The sequence below is a fragment of the Cavia porcellus genome, unplaced genomic scaffold (assembly GCF_034190915.1).
Source record: "Cavia porcellus strain 051 isolate PalLab524CR breed Dunkin Hartley unplaced genomic scaffold, mCavPor4.1 scaffold_29, whole genome shotgun sequence".
Classification (NCBI taxonomy): Eukaryota; Metazoa; Chordata; class Mammalia; order Rodentia; family Caviidae; genus Cavia; species Cavia porcellus.
Genome location: NW_026947512.1, coordinates 49,951,419 through 49,968,513, shown reverse-complemented (window position 1 = coordinate 49,968,513; position 17,095 = coordinate 49,951,419). Strand labels below are relative to the sequence as shown.

The following is a 17,095-nucleotide window of genomic DNA, read 5'->3' as shown; positions in this document are numbered from 1 at the left end:
AAACAAACCAAAGCAGGCTAAAATCATTCTGAACAGAGAATAATAGTATTGCTGGTCTTCACATCATGACACTATGGGATCAGCACTGGGTACGGTAGTGTCTCTTTTTCTTCAAAGTAGTTGTTCATTTCATCATGCATTATAAGATCAGTTCTCATAAACTGTTTAGAGATTCTACATATGCATGAGTCTCTACATGTATTTCTATCCTTTTTATATTAGAGGGAGAAATAAAACAAAGCAAGACAAAAACAAAACATATTCCTATAAACACATGGAACAAAAATGTCATCTAAAACCACAGTACAAGGTGTTCTACAATGGTTACTGTGTTTTCTCTTGTTATCTTCAGTAGAATTGTCTATGTCATCAGGCATAGTATAATTGAATATAGCAGTACATAACAATATTAATAAAAACAAAACATAAGACAATTGGATCTTGACACAAAAATAATTGTCTTAGTTTTTCTACAGTTATCCAAGACAAATGTTAAGGAAGAATAAATTTTCCAGGAGATTTTAATCCTGAATGCATTTTCCACAACAGGTCCTAATGTTTATTTCATTTTATTAGAGAAAGATTGTTAGAGAGACATATACCCACAGGAAACTTCTATAGTGTCTCTTGCCAATAAATGTCCACTGAGAATTATGATCTTTTTAAGAAAAACTTCTCCAGTTTTATAAGAAAGTATGAAGCTTCCTTAAGTATTATTTTAGAGTAAAACAGGTGTGCAGATGTTAATATTTTAGGATCCTTTGAATCAAATAAACCAACCACTATTAAGTACCTATATATGATATAAGATCAAAATCCATGAATGCAAAGAGGGTTTCAATCCTTATCCCCAAGTAACATTGAATTCTGCTGAAGAGGAAAAAATCAAAATTCCTTTTTACAAGAAAAAACAATCATACTAAAAATACCAACACTGATTTTTTTTGTGTGTGTATAGGGAATTGAACCCAGGGACTTTTCACTGAATTGTATCCTGGCATAACTTTCTGTTTGTTTGCTTCTTGCTGTACTTTTTGTTTTTAAATTTTGAGATATGGTTTCTAAGGCACTAAATTTCCCAAGATGGGCTCAAATTTGTAATTCTCTTTCCTCAGCCTCTCAGAGTGCTGAGCTTAAAGAAATGTGCCCTACCTAGCTCAAGATTGGTTCAGGTAAGTGTTTTATCTGGGTCCAATGATTTAATTGATCTAATCCAATTGATTTAATCTTTGCAGAAGTTCCTGAATGTTATGATATCTTAATGCAAAGTTATATATTAGGAAATATGTGGTATTAATAAATTAAGGCCTTTTAATAACAATTTACAACATTGAAATGTGTTGAAAATAATCTAAGAGTATTGTTTTCACTAGTGGACAGTTATACGAAATAAATGTGAACTGCCATAAAAATCGTAAAGGCATTATTATATTCAAGCCAGCATTTGAGTAATTTAAGGACATGGAAGAAAGACTGTCTAGTCCTTCTGAGACAGATAACTGGAGGAAAAAGTATGTAACAGAACTAAACTCAAACCCGGCTCTGTATTTCATGAACATATGCAGCCCAGCATAAAGTGTTGCACTTGTGAGAACGTAGTCATACTTTGTCACAGCAAGTTCAACAAGGGATCTTCTGCATACTGAGGATGCACCTACACCACAAATACTTTAACAGTTCACATTAGGCTGGTTCTGGCTTTCTGATATTGAGCCTGTGTTTTTTCAGAGGTGTTTTAAAAACTTTACCATTACCTAGATCACACAAGTACACATATACTCACACTAGTAATGGAAATAGATGAAAGAAATTGATAAAATAGTAGAACTACTAAATGCACAGCACAACTTACAAAATGGAAAGTACAAATATACATTTTATACTGTTCTGATAAGGACGAATGCCTTTCATGGCCCTTTCTTCCTAAGCTTTACAATCAATCCCTGTCTTATTTTTTTAAACCTCTACTATGTATTTCAATGATCATTTTTGAAACCTTTATGTTTTCTTTTAGAACAAAACTTTAAACTGGCAAAAGTCACTCTAGGATTCATGGACTGGATTGAAGAAGTACCAATGTGTGGTTTTTTTGTTGCAAATCAGAATAATCAATGGGGAGCTCATGGAGTTCTGAATTCATTTAAATCAACTCATTACCCCCCACCCCAAATGTGATGGGAGCCAGAGGATGGATGACACAGACTGTGGTGAGTCAGCATGGGTACTTCTTGGGCACTCTTTAGAATAATTGACTCATCTATTTTATTCTTTAATGTAAAATCAACTTATGAGTTTCCATTTATCTACTCATTATTCTGTAAAAAGTTGCTATATTTGCATTTTGGGATAAAATTTTTACATTAGTTTTTCTTTGAAAGATACTACAAAAGTAATGTTTGTATTTTATACCTGCAAATATCAAATCATTTCTGTAGAATTACACACTACAGTGAAAATACCTTCATAACTCACTTTATTTTATGTAACTTGATAGGTTGACTTAGAAATTTGCAATATTAATGTATGCTTCTTCAGTATAACTTGAACTTTTTCTAAAGAACTAATATTAATCATGACTCTAGACAATACCAGTGCTCCAAAAGTCTTCATTCTGCTGGGTTTTTCCAGCCACCCTTGGCTAGAAAGACCCCTCTTCACAGTGGCTCTCATTGCTTACATTTGCACACTAGTGGGCAACTTCACAATTATTGTGGTGTGCAGGCTGAATCCTCACCTTGACAGCCCTATGTACTTCTTTCTTTCCAACCTCTCCTTCTTGGATCTGTGTTTCACCACAACCACCATCCCTCAGCTTCTGCTGAACCTTTGGGGACCAGACAAGTCCATCACCTATGGTGGCTGTGTGACCCAGTTCTACATATTTCACTTCCTGGGGGCCACAGAGTGCATCCTTCTAGCTGTGATGTCTCTGGATCGTTACATTGCGATCTGCAAGCCACTGAGGTATCCTGCTATCATGCATCAGCACCTCTGTGTCCTCCTAGTGGCCATGGCATGGCTCAGTGGTTTGGCCAACTCTTTGCTGCAGTCATCGCTCACCATCCAGCTGCCACTTTGTGGTAACAACAAGGTGGACAACTTCCTCTGTGAGGTTCCTGTAATGATCAAGATGTCCTGTGTAGACACTACATTCAATTTGATTATGCTTTCCATCGTGGGGACATTCTATTCCCTGGTTCCTTTGTCACTTATTCTTGTTTCCTATGGGTTTATTGTAGCTTCTGTGCTTAGGATTCAGTCCTCAGAGGGAAAGAAGAAGGCCTTTAACACATGTGGTGCCCATGTCATTGTTGTGTTTCTCTTTTATGGGCCAGTAATTATCATGTATACACAGCCCTCTAACATTAACTCCCAGGACAAGGACAAATTCATGTCCTTGTTCTACAGTTTGGTGACTCCCATGCTTAATCCTTTTATCTACACTTTGAGAAATAAGGATATGAAAGGGGCCATGAAGAAGCTCCTTGTCTCATTGTACCATCAGAGAACAGAACAAAGGTAAATACTCTTTTTACTGCATGCATGTCCATATGTGGCTCTAAAGGTTTTCATTTCTGAAACTGTCTCTTCATTTAACCACTTCCAAAATTGTCAGCATCCCACTTAAATATCTGTTTTTGTACCATATTGCTAAGTTTTGTTGGGTATTGTTTCAAGTATGAAAGCTAACCTCTGCTTGTCTACAGATAGTGTGAGTGAAAGTGATGCTGTCCCATTGCTTTTTGCTCATGTAGAGAAATCTAAAGCACAAGCAATCAATAAATGCTTATTGATGTCTCAGCCTGTCAAACCAGAAATAAAGTGAAACTCGGTATAGTTGTGTTGTTCTGGATGAATACAAATAATTTATACTGCAGCTTATCCTCTTTTTTAAAAAATTTTATTTAAGGAGAAAAAAAAGCAGAAAAAGGGTACAAGTTATACAGATTTACAGAAAAAAATAAACAGTAGGAAGTCACTAGTTAATGTATTACATATTGTCATCTCAGAAATAATTGTTCAAGTCACAAAATTAAAGCTTGTAAAGTGGACATTCCAACAGTGATACTGCAAACAGTTCTGTTCAATGATCCAACAAAACTCAGTGATATCATTTTCTATCTTATACACTTAAATATACATGCAGTTATATCATTTAGAGCACTTTCTTTTCCTCTCTTTTGTACAATGACAATTACACATTTTGGGTTTCGTTACTCCCACAGTTCTTATTACTTTTTTGGAAGGGAGTAGAACCAAATGTGACATAACAGAACAGAGTCAATCAAATCAAAAGGGTGGACATAATAGATAATGTAAAAGCATAATACAAGGTGATCAATAATGGTTACCATAATGTCTCCCGCTATCTCTAATAGGATTACCTATATCATCAGTTATAATAAAATTGAACAAAACAGTAAAGAACAAAACCGACAAAACCAAAACATTGGAGACATTGTAGGTCTTCAAAAGTAGATAAAAGTCAGCGAGAATGGGCGTCATAATGAATCTCACTATCTTCACAGCTGTTGCCTAAACTTTTGAACCTGATACTATCAAGGAAAACAGAATAGGGGGACATCAGTCAAAAACAAGATGGTGAGAGTAATACAGGGCTTTAAATCAAGATAATGGAAAGTCAAAGTGAGTTACTATAATATATCCTGCTATTTTTATTTATTTTTCCCTTAATTAAAAGGCTAAAAATAAAAAAGTAAATAATGGAGTGGAGATTGAGATAAAAGAGGGCATAACAGCAAAACAGCACAGATCAAAACATAACCATTTAAGCAGAACAGTGTTTCACCACCAGATAATCCTGACATAAAAGTAGTTACCATATTGTCTCTTTCCTTGAAATCCTTGAGTACAACTTCGTATACTGTAGCATTAATATATCAAAACAATGTAAAACCTTTTGAGAGAATGACAGCATTACAGGGTATTTAGAATCAACTAATAGAAAATGAACAATGGTTTCTGTATAATCTCCTTGTCTTTAAAAGTTTTTGCTTATACTATCATACATAATAAAATCCAATAAGATACAACCTGTTTAGACCAATGGAGACAGAAGAACAAAAGCTTGATGAGACTTCAAAACAAGATGATACTAAATCAGTATTACCTATTAAGACGTCATTTTCTCCAAAATAGCTGTTCCTATCATCCAATCTTCTCTGCCTCATTTCTGTTGAGCTCTTTTTCTGTCATTAGTTGTCAGTTTGTCTTCTTCATTTTGTTCTCTGCTCCATTCATTGTGGCCTCCCTGCCACTATTTCTGGATTCTTTGTATTTTTCTTTTTTTAGAATATCCTGAAATACTCTCTGTAGAGTTGAATTGGTGGTTGCAAATTCCCCCAGTTCCTCTTTATCCTGGAAGCATCTTGTTTTTCCATCAATTTCCAGGGACAGTTGTACAGAATATATCAATCTTGGCTGGAGATTATTATCTTTCAAAGCTTGAATTATTTCCCCCCACGTTCTTCGTGATTTGATGGTTTGTGCAGAGAAATCTGCTGTAATTCTGATGGGTGCTCCCTTGTAAGTGGTCTGTTTCTTGTCTCTGACAGCTTTTAATATTCTGTTCTTGTATTGAATTTCTGGAATTTTTATTATTATATGCCTGGGTGTTGCTCTGTTTGGGTTGTAGGTGGCTGGGGTCCTGTATGCCTCATACATCTGAGTATCTTTACCTTTTGCTAAATTAGGAAAATTCTCCTGGATTATTTCTGTGAGTGGCTTTTGTAGTTCATTTGTTTGTGTCCCTACTTCTTTTATGTTCTTAATTCTTAAGTTATTGATCCTCTTATCACCTTCTTGTCTTTGTATTATTGCTGTTTGTTTCTTTGTTACCTTTAAGAAGTTTTTCATTTCATTCTCCCATATTACAAATCTGCCCTCCAGTTCAGATAGTTTGTCCTTAGTTTCTTTCAAGCTGTTATGCCAGTTTTCAATAGAGTTTTTAGTTTCCTGGTAGTCTCTTTGAACCTGCTTCACGTATTCTATGCTTTCTCTATTTTCTCCATCAAACAATTCTCACCTCTTTTTCTGTTCTTCCATTCCACCATCTGTTCTCTCTTGGGTGGTGCTTAGCATTTCTCTAACTATTCTGCTTACTTCTAGCTTCAGATCATTAATAACTTCATTCCTGAACTCATCTATGAGGCTCTCTAGATGGCGCTTTATGTCTATTGGTGTGGTGTCTGCTATTACCTGTTTCTCAGGATTAGGGGCCGAGGAGCCTTTCTTGTTGCTGCCTATTCCCATATTCTTTGTTCCTTATATATGCAAGCTTATATAGGAGGCCCAGCTTCCCTCCCTGTCAGCCACAGCCTGATCAAATTGCACCGGCTAGGTGTTCCCACCCACTGCAGTGCACCAGGGAGTTATGGACCAGGCAGCCTATGCAGGGCCTGCCCTTCCAGGCCACTCTCAGGCTCTGGGATCTGGGTTGAGCTAGCCCACTGGGTCTCCACCAGCAGCGTCACATAGGCTAGACACTTCTCACCAATCCCGCTTGAGAGGGGGATATGTGGCTGGAGTCGCTGCAGCGCCCCGCTCCCGCAAGTCTGCCCAGTCCCAGAATGTCCTCTGCTGGAGTCAAACTGTAGTAGAGTGTCAGTTTCTCTCACTCACCTCACCACAAGTCAGTGCACAGCTCCCCGCCCATCCTGTTTTCGACTCCATTCACCGATTCCCATTCTCAGAGCTTCCGTGCATCTCTCTCCCTGCCGAACGCATGTAGACGCAGCCGCCGCGTGGCAGGAAACCCAAATCGTGGCTTCCAATGGCGTGGGCTCCAGCCTCCACACTGAGGCCCCTCTGTTCCTGTTCTAGCACCAGGACTGCATTCCAAGTTGGTTTCTCTCAGCCCAGTTCGTTCCTGGGTCAGCAGAGCATATCTCCACCTGCTTATGTCTCCTTACTCCGCACCATTCCTGAATTCTGAGCCGAGTCTTTCAGAGAGCCTCCGTAGCTGCTGTTATCTGTCTGCCATGTACTCGGGCTGTCGCAGCTTATCTTCTTGATTTTATGGCTATGATTTTACAGTTAGTATTTCATATACAAATCAACTTGTTACCAGCAAGATCAATAAGTTGGTTAAAAATCATAATCTGTAACTGTCTCTCTCAACCACACAACCACCAAGATTTTAAAAGTGTGATAATTCAAAAATCATATCTTGCTCTTTTCCTGCAGGTCTCGGTGAAATTTCTTCCCTTTGAATTAGTTAACTGAAATAACTTTCTAGGTTTCTAAATGGAAAATTTCATAAATAAAGTTCTGAGAGTCTATTTTGTGTCCTAGTTTTCAGGATCACTTAGCTTTCACTTAGGAGTTAATCTACACAGAGAAAGGGAATTAGATGTGTTTGTAGGATTTTTTAAAATGTAAAATAGTTCAATCTCTTGGGAATTAAAATTAGTCATTATCAGAAGAATCAATGGAGAAAAATTAAAAAACAAATTGTCAATAAGACCCTTTCATGTTTTATAGAGGTGAAGTAGAAATTTTGATAAAGTTGCAGGAAGGGGAATTCTTTTACTTTTATCAGTAATATCTAAGTGTCAATGTAAGTCAGTTACATTAACATAATTTTCTACTTAACATCCTTATCCTTATCAGCATTTTTAAAACATGATTTCAATTCATGTGTTTTGTTTTTGTTCTAACAACTAACTACCTTTGTTTACAAAAATGTGTCTTTGTACATCTTCCCATTCTCAGTCTGTTTCTCTACACACTTTCCATTGGAAAGCACAAAATCTACTGACTTGTAGAATACAAAGTCACACTGACTCCAATCCATAATTAACTACAACAAATTATTTCACTATTCAATTTTTGGTTTATGAATTATAATAAATTCTCTTTTAAATACTTGATGGGAATGGTACTATGATTTCCCTCTTGTTGAGGAAAAGGAAACATAAATCTTTTGGAAGCAATATGGTTCCCAGACTCAGCCCTTTCCTCATGGTGGAATCTTCTGGATTCTCTGTGTTCCTCATTACACCAGAAAGTACATTTCATTAGATCACTTCCTTCCAGAGTGACCATGGGTTCTTTTATTCCCATTCAGTAATCAGAACAGTGAAAAAAAAATGAGTGCTATAGGACACCTTCTTTGTATATTTTTAAATAGGCAACTGAATGATTTGTCTAATGATCTTACTGCATACTCTTAAAATCTTCATCAAATGCTCATGCAAAAATGTGTCATGTACTAAGTGATGATTTCAGCAAAATAAGTTATGCATTTAACACAATTGTCTTCTGATAATTTTTGATAGGTCTTAAAAATACTATCTAGGGGGCTGGGGATTTAGCTCAGCGGCATAAGCGCCTGCTTTGCAAGCAGGCAGTCGTGAGTTCGATCCCTGGTACCGATAAAAAAGATTAAAAAAATAAAATAAAATAAATATTATCTAACCATATTCAAACAAATTTGAGAAAAGCCATACATTATTCCTCATATTTTGAAATCAAAATTAATTAAAAATTGTTAAATCATGTTTAATAGAATACTTCTACTTTTTCTTGATTTTATTATTTCATTATCAAAGGAAATAAGCATTGTTTGGAAATTAACTCATTAGAAGATGCTGAATTCCAGAACTGGAAGAAAGAAAATTGATGAGATGAAGTGAGGAGGAAATTTTCTCACTTGTGGTGAATGAATAAACAGCTTCTTATGAAAGCTGGGTTTATTCAGAGAAATCTGCCTCTAATTATCCCACTGTGTCTCCATGGGTATCTGAAATACAAGTACTTCAGATACCTGTGGAGGTAAATACTTACCATCAAATTTTGGCAGGCAAATATTAGCTTACATTTTCAATATCAGTATTGTTTACTGATTACTTCTTAATAATCATATAAATATAACTATATCAAATTTTCCAATAAGGTTCATAAAAATGATTATATCAGTTGTTACTGTGTACATTATAACTTATTTCTTGCCTTTTAAACATTAATATAAAGAGAATAATGTGTCTTTTCTACTAATGTGAGTTCTCCTAAAAGGGTAACTCTTTAATACATATTATAATCAATGAAATTCATCATACAGAATTTTTAGATGATGTTTCTGAAAATGTTCATATACCAAATTATGTAAATTGTTTCTCTGTAAACCTATTAAAAGACATTTCTAAAATGTCCATTAAAATGCTTTCCTGTGTGTCTTGGTTATTTTTTTTTTCTCATTGCTAACACAAAATAACTGACAACTCAAATTAAAGACAAAAAGGTTGATTGTGCTGGCAGTTGTGGAGACTTCAGTCCCTAATCAGCTTGCTCCAAAACAGGGTGGCATGGCACAGGGGCAAGGCTTCAAGGTGGCAGAAACAAAAAGGGCAGAAAAAGAGGAGAAAGCCTCTTTTTCCCTTTTATTGTATGTAGTCTACTGGCCCTTGGGTGGGTGTAACACCCACACCATCTTATTCTGCTTTTGCACAATCTCGTGATGTTTGCAAAGCGAGCACCCTGGCCCCCTGCTAAGGCACTTAATTAAACTTTTAAACTTCTCAAGCTGACACAGTGAACAACATCCTGGAGGAGTAAAGACATATCCTCCACATTCCAGGATGTAAAACTGCTAAGTTACTAAGTTTCTAGACTTCTCAAACTGACACAATGTTTCAACCATAACACCATGTAAAAGTTGCACCTGGGCTGATCTGCCCCAGCTTTGCTGGGCTTTCTTACCCAGAAGAATCCTTAGTAAAGCTTCTAATATCAGACTCAAGAGATTATGTCCAAAAATCTCTATAAAAGTCTCCTTTAACTAATTACAGTGTTATCCAGAGCCCAGAATCAGTGAAACCCAGCACAGAGAATCACTGGGAGGTTAATGTGAAATGCTGCCTGATGGGAGAGTAGCCCAGTAAAGTAGGATACAACTCTCCCCCAAGTATGGAGAGTTTATAGACAAACAGAAATCTGGGGAATATTTTCAGTGATGTGGTGCATCTCTGAAATTTCTTTATTGGTTTTATGTTTAGTTGATCTCTCTTTGCAAAAGTAGCCAGTTAAAAATTCTCTACTATGATTGTGTTACTATATATTTGATCTTTTGATTATGGTAAATTTTGCTTTATAAAGATAGGTACTCCAGTATTCAGTGCATATATATTTATCAATATTATCTCTTCTTGTTGGATTGTTTCTTTAACTAGTAAATAGTGATCTTCTTTGTTTCTTCTAATCAATTTTAACTGGAGCTTTATCAATGTGATATTAGAATTACTACCCATTATAGAAGAAAGTCACGGCATACTAGTTAAGGGAAATTTCAACAAGAAGAGATAACATTGGTAAATATGATGATTATATTACTAATTCTATTAGTTCTTAGAAAATAGTTAATACTCGTGATTTGATTATTTTGCATGTCTATATTTCAGAATATAAGCAGTTCTTTTGAAGATTACAATATGTAATATAACAACCATTGTTAAATTCTTATCATCTGTTTTTGAAAGCCTACCTAGTTATGGTTTTGTGTTTTTTGCTATTGTAGCTGTTTTATGTTTGTCTCTTTTGTTTTGTTTTGTTTGTTTTTATTTTCTGTGTTTTCTTTTCTCTTTAAAAAAAGAATTGATACCTCTGTTTGTTTTGGGGGGCTTAGTGCATGAAATATTTTTTAGCCTTTACTTTTTAGTCTTTTAATATTTTTGAGTTAGATGAGTGCAACAGATTGCAGTATTTTGTTTCTTCTTTCAATCTACACTCTATATCTTTTAATTGGAGAACTGAAGCTATTAACATTGAGAGATATTGCTGAGGTCTATTGATTTACTATCATTGCCATATTTATTTGTTGATGTATCCTTTTATTTTCCAGATATTTTTGTTGCTGTTTATCTATTGGTCTTATTCTTCTCTTTTTTGTCTTTAGCTGTGTCCAATTTATTCTGTCTGTTAAGAATGTTCTTGAATATCATCTGTAGAGTGAGTTCGCACTCATATATGTTCTATATTGGTTGTTTTCATGCAAATACCTTATCTTTCCATTTTCAAAAAAAAATGTATGTTAAACAGAATAAAACAAAACAATACAGAACAAATTAGAACACAATAAAACAATGCAAATCACACAAGATTTCAGAACAAGACAACAGAAGTCAACAGTGACTACCATAATGTCTCTTGTTTTCTTAAAAACAGTTGTCCATACCTTCACAAACAATAAGTTAATATAAATCAAAATTATCTAAAAACAATCAAATCTCAAGAATGAGAGCCTTAGAGCTTTCAAGACCAGGCATTAGGAAATCAATAAAGGCTATCTTAGTGTCTCTTGTTTCTTGAAAATAGCTGTCTATACCTTCATACTGGTAGAAATCAAATAACTGAAAACAGACTAAAATCAATCAAAACCAAGAATAAAAGCATTATTGGACTTCCAAACGAAGTGATAGGAAATCATCAATGGCTAATGTGATGTCTTATTTTCTTCAGTGTAGTTTTTCGTACTATCACACATAATAAAATCAATTCTTTAGGTGTACTTCTGGTGCCTTTACATGTACTCCTAAGCATATATAAACCTATACATGTACATATATCTTTTCTGTATTAGAGGGAAAAACAAAACAACAAATAAGTAACTGTAACTAAGAGCCCAAACAATAACAGTGTAGGCTTTCGAAACAAGGTGGTAGGAATATAACAAATTTTGTTGTTTTGCATAGTTATCTTCAAAACCTTACTCAAATTACCAGAGTCATGCAAAATTAATCTAATCCTACAACTTTTTTAATTTTATTTTAAAGAGGGTAAGATTAAGCAGAATAAAACAGATCACAAGGAAACAACTTTAAGAAACACGAATTTCAAAGCAAGTCCACTAGAGATCTTCACTGTCTATCATATTGTCTCTTGTTTTCTTCCAAATAGTTGTCCCCATCTTAACACACAGTGAATACATAATGAACATTATTGTACTAATCTAGTCAGACCAAGGTGATGAAGTCTTTTTTAGGTCTTCAAGACCTGACATTAGGGAAGTCAGCAATGGCTGCCATAATGTCTCTCATTCTCTTCAAAGTAGCTGTCCATATCTTTATGTATGTTGAAATTAAACATAAAAGACTAGACTAATATCACTCTGAACAGTGAATAATAGTATCGCTAGATTTTATATTGTAATGCTATAGAATTAGCACCGGGTATCTTAGTGTCTCTTCTTCTTCAGAGTATCTGTTCATTATATCATGCATTATATAATCTGTTCCAAGAAGCTGTTTAGAGATTCTCCACATGTGTGCATCTCTACATATATACTTGTCCTTTCTGTATTATAGGGGAAAACAGATCAAAACAAGACAACACAAACTCCTAGAAAAACATGAAATGAAAAAGACATATAAAACCACAATATTAGGTGATCTACAGTAGTTACTATGCTTTCTCTTGTTATTTTCAATAGAATTGTCTACATCATCAGACATAATATAATTGAACATAGCATTACATAGCAATCTTAATAAAAACACAAAATTGGAGACATTGTAGGACTTCAAAAGCAGTTAATAATCCAAGCAGAATGGACATCTTATTTACATCTTGTCATCTTCAGAGTGGTTTCCTCTACTCAATACTGTCAAACATACCAAATTTGAATAAAATCAGTCAAGACAAAACAGCAGTCTAGCAAACCAGATTCAAATAAGATCAGTCATAGTAAGACAATGTAAGTAATACAAGACTTCAGTTTAAGTTAGTAGGGAATTAAGGATAGCTACCATGGTATATCCTGTTATTTTTGGGGTAACTGTCTGTGTCCTCAAATCTAATATAAGCAGACAGACTGGAACAAAATAAGGTCAAACTAAATAGAGCAATAAGACTAATATGGTGTAGGGAGCAGTGCAACCGCCTCACTGCTGTCTCCCCGTCTCTCCCTCCTATGGGCACATAATGCGCCTGCCTACATTAACCATAATCCTCTCCTACTTATGTCACATACACAGATGTGACAAAGACCCATCAGAGATCATCCCACAGCCTCTTCCTGTCCCACCAGCCTGCCCCTGACTTATAAAAGCAGCAACCACTTTATTAATAAGTGAGGCTTGATTGGATTTTCTCGACTTGTCTCCGTCTCTCTGTCTCCAGCCCTGTCTGTGTTAATCCCCATTCCTTTTCCAGGAAACTGCCCTATGGATCCAGATTGACCCACGGGCTAGGTCAAGTGATGCCCATTGTGGGGTTCCTGGCACGAAGGGCTCAATGAAGGAGCAGTCCTGAGACGCATGCGTAAGAAGTAAACTAAGAGTTTTGTGACCAACACTATGCGGGAGCCTGCTGCGCCGCTTGAGTCACGGTAAGTGGACGGCAATCCTTTCTCCTTTTTTCCAGCCTGGGTCAGGCATTAAGTGATGCTTTGTGTCAGGTTTAAGTAAAGCTTTAAAGCAAGAGGGATAAAGGCTAAAGAAAAAGATTTATTGCAGTACTTTCAATTTATTCATAAGGTTTGTCCTTGGTTCCCTTTAGAGAGCTCTACTGATGCAAAAAGATGAGAAAGAGTAGGAGATGCATTAAAGGATTACTATTGGGTCTTTGGCCCTGAAAAGGTCCCAGTTACAGCCTTTGCCTACTGGAATCTAATCTCAGAGCTACTTACACAGCACTGCCAAGACCCTCAAATTGATAAAACAATCACCCAAGGTGAAGCCACTTTACACGCTTCTGCTTTGCCAACATCGCTCCCTTCAAGAGATGAATCTAAACCTTCTTGCTTCTCCAATGGGTCAAATGATATGTTAAAAAATCCCCAAGATGGCGGCCTGCCACCATCCGAGCTCCTACACCCGAGGCCCACAGCAACTCTCTATCTAAAATGGCGCTTGCCTCACTTCCGTCACAACAGGGTGGGCCCCTCCTTGAAATGGCATTTCTGGTGATGGAAACAAACATACCTCCCCAAGATGGTGCCACACAGCCGCAAGATGGTGCGGGCACCACACTGCTAGCTCCACAAGTCATTAGGACCCATACGCCATTCACACTGACAGCTTTAAAAGAATTAAAGACAGTGGTTGCCCAATATGGCCCTATAGCTGCTTTCACTCTTGCTGTTTTAGATTCTATGACCCAAGGTTGGATCATTCCAAATGAATGGAGGCTCTAGCCAAAGCTACTCTCTCTGGGGGCAATTATTTACTCTGGAAGTCTGAATTTATGGAACAATGTAAAAATATTGCTAGAGATAATGCCACTAGACAAAACCCCTGGACCCTTCCCATGTTAACAGGAACTGGGAATTTTAACACCAAAGAGGCCCAAATGAGATATGATCCCGGCCTCTTTGCACAAGTTAACGTGGCTGCTATGAGGGCTTGGAGAAAACTTCCCTCCAGGAGTGATGTAACCTCCTCCCTCACCCAAATTAGACAAAAACCAGAAGAACCATTCTCTGATTTTGTTGACCATCTCGTACAGGTGGCCGAGTGCCTTTTTAGCACTGTTGAAATTAATGCAGCCCTAATTAAACAATTAGCCTATAAAAATGCAACATCAGCTTGGCAAGCCACAATTCAGCCTCATAAATAAAGGAAGATCTATCTGGCTACATATGCCTATGCGCCGACATAGGCCCCACCTACCACCAGGGTCTAGCTATGGCCACTGCAGTCAAACAAGTCTTTCTTGCACAAAAAAAATAATGTTAAATGCTTTAAATGCAACCAATCAGGGCACTTTGTCCAGGACTTCCCTCTAAACAACAGCAGGGCCCCCTCTTGGTCAATTGTGGTAACAAGCTACCCACCTAACCCTCACTCAGTATTCCCAAGGGCTCTGGCAATGTCATCCCAAGCCCCAAGTAGTGCCAAATGACCCACAAGACCAAGGCTTTGTTGAATATGCATATCATTCTCTCAAACTCACTATTGATAAAGTCAAAGGGGGATCATGGTACCCTATCCAAGGATCCCCCCAAAATATTCTATCTCATGCCTTATTCATCCTTAATTTTTTAAAATTTGGATGCTTCTGGACAGTCAGCATCCATGCGTTTTTGGCATACCGAAACACAAAAGCAACTTGCTTCTGTACTATGAAGAGACCCCCTGACTAACTCATGGCAAGGCCCTGACCCTGTTCTCATATGGGGACGTGGTTCAGTGTGTGTATACTCTCACCAAGAAAAAGAGGCTAGATGGATCCCTGAATGCCTCGTTAGGCAAATTAATGAGCCAAATAATAACAACCCCAAAAAGGCCCAGGAGTAAACACATACCCTGAGGCAACTTCTTCTGCTTCCTTACAGAAAATGCCAAACCGATGGATTACCTGGTGCATTCTCAAGATCCTCCTTGAACCACCCTTGACCAATGGTGGATTTGGACCTCCCATCACAAATGGCCTCTAACCCCTTCTCCACGCTCTGGGGAGCACTCTTCCCCTACCTAGAGCCACTCCTGGGGCCCCTAGCTGCCTTGTTGCTTCTCCTCTCTGTGGGTCCTTGTATTTTTCAGAGGATTATGGCACTCATTAATAACCGGATGGACGCATTTATGACAAAGCCCATTCAGGTACACTATCACCAGGTGGAGATGGCAAATTAACAAACCTACCGGGAAAGAATTCCCATGAGTAGCCCATAGAAGATGTGGCCTAACTGCCCTGAGACAATGGACAGGAAGCAGAGACAGGCAACTAGGACATACATGTCACAACACTGGCCACCTAAGACAGGCACAGGACCAACTGCTGTCCTGCAAGCCCATGACGGGTAAGGCCCAGTTGGGTTCATGTAATGAGGTCCTTGACCTAAGACAGGTGCTGTCTTCACAGGGCCTGCCATACTCCTGATTAAAAAAATATAGAAAGGGAGGAGATGTAGGAAGCAGTGCATCCACCCCACTGCTGTTTCCCCACCTCTCCCTCCGATGGGCACATAATGCACCTGCCTACATTAACCATAATCCTCTCCTACTTATATCACATACACGGACGTGATGTTGACCCATCAGAGATCACCCCACAGCCTCTTGTTGTCCCACCGGCCTGCCCCTGCCCTATAAAAGCAGCGACCACTTTATTAATAAATGAGGCTTGATCGGATTTTCTCAATGTCTCTGTCTCTCTGTCTCCAACCCTGTCTGTGTTAATCCCCGTTCCTCCTCCAGGAAACTGCACCATGGATCTGGATTGACCCGCAGGCTGGGTCAACATGGCTTTTAAATCCTGATACACTATTAGCAATGTCCTCTGCTTTCCTTTTTAGGCAGTTCCTTCCCTTTCCCTTTCTCAGGGTGCTTTATATATTTTGGGTCCCACTAACTCCTTTAGTTTTTAGATTAGGGGGACAACTCATTATCTAAGTGGTGTTGAACCTTTTTACTCATGAGCTTAATCTTGAGCTGTATTCCTTTACTTACTAAAGCCACAAGGTTTTCCTTCCTTATAGCTGTGTAGTTCTCCACTGCACAAAAGTGTCATGACTTTCCAACCTATCTGCAGCTGCTGGACAAGTCACCCCTATTTCTCTCTGGTTCCCTGTCACATAGAGCACTGTTTTCCCATCTTTAACTTTCAGTTTATTAACCCTCTTTCAGACTGAGTATATTTCCTATGCAGAGCACCTCAATAGATCTTGTCTCCTGATCTACTCTGCCTGTGTGTCTTTTTGTTAGTGTATCAAGGCTATTTATGTTAGAGAGTATAGCCCACCTTCTCTGCCACATCTCTGCTATTCTATTTTTCTGCTATTGTTTGTCCACTTTTTCTCCTTCATTCTACTGTCTGCCCCATTCATTGAGGCCTCTCTGCCACTGTTGCTGGAATTCTGGTATTTTTTTCTCTCTCTCTAGAATGTCCTTCAGTATTTTTTTGCAGGGTTGGGTTGGTGGCCATGAATTCACACAGTTCCTCCTTGTCTTGGAAACATCTTGTTTCTCCATTAATTTTAAGAGAGCATTTTTCAGGGTAAATCAATCTGGATTAGAAGTTATTTTCTTTCAGGACTTGTAATACTTCACTACAGCCTCTCTTGATTTGATAGTTTGTGTTGAGAAGTCTGTCATTATTTTGATGGATTTTCCTTTATAGGTGATCTGCTTCTTTTCTTTGA

The 17,095-nt window shown here is 37.5% G+C and overlaps 1 protein-coding gene across 1 annotated transcript in view; it reads left to right on the top strand.

The window, feature by feature from the left end:
• The first annotated feature begins 2,572 nt into the window (after positions 1-2,572).
• Positions 2,573-17,095, top strand: part of LOC100722601 (olfactory receptor 2G3-like) — a 95,208-nt gene continuing 80,685 nt past the window's right edge. The window contains exon 1 of the mRNA XM_003464619.3: positions 2,573-3,519. Within this exon, the coding sequence (XP_003464667.3) occupies positions 2,573-3,519 (947 nt within the window). The remainder of the gene's footprint in view (positions 3,520-17,095) is intronic.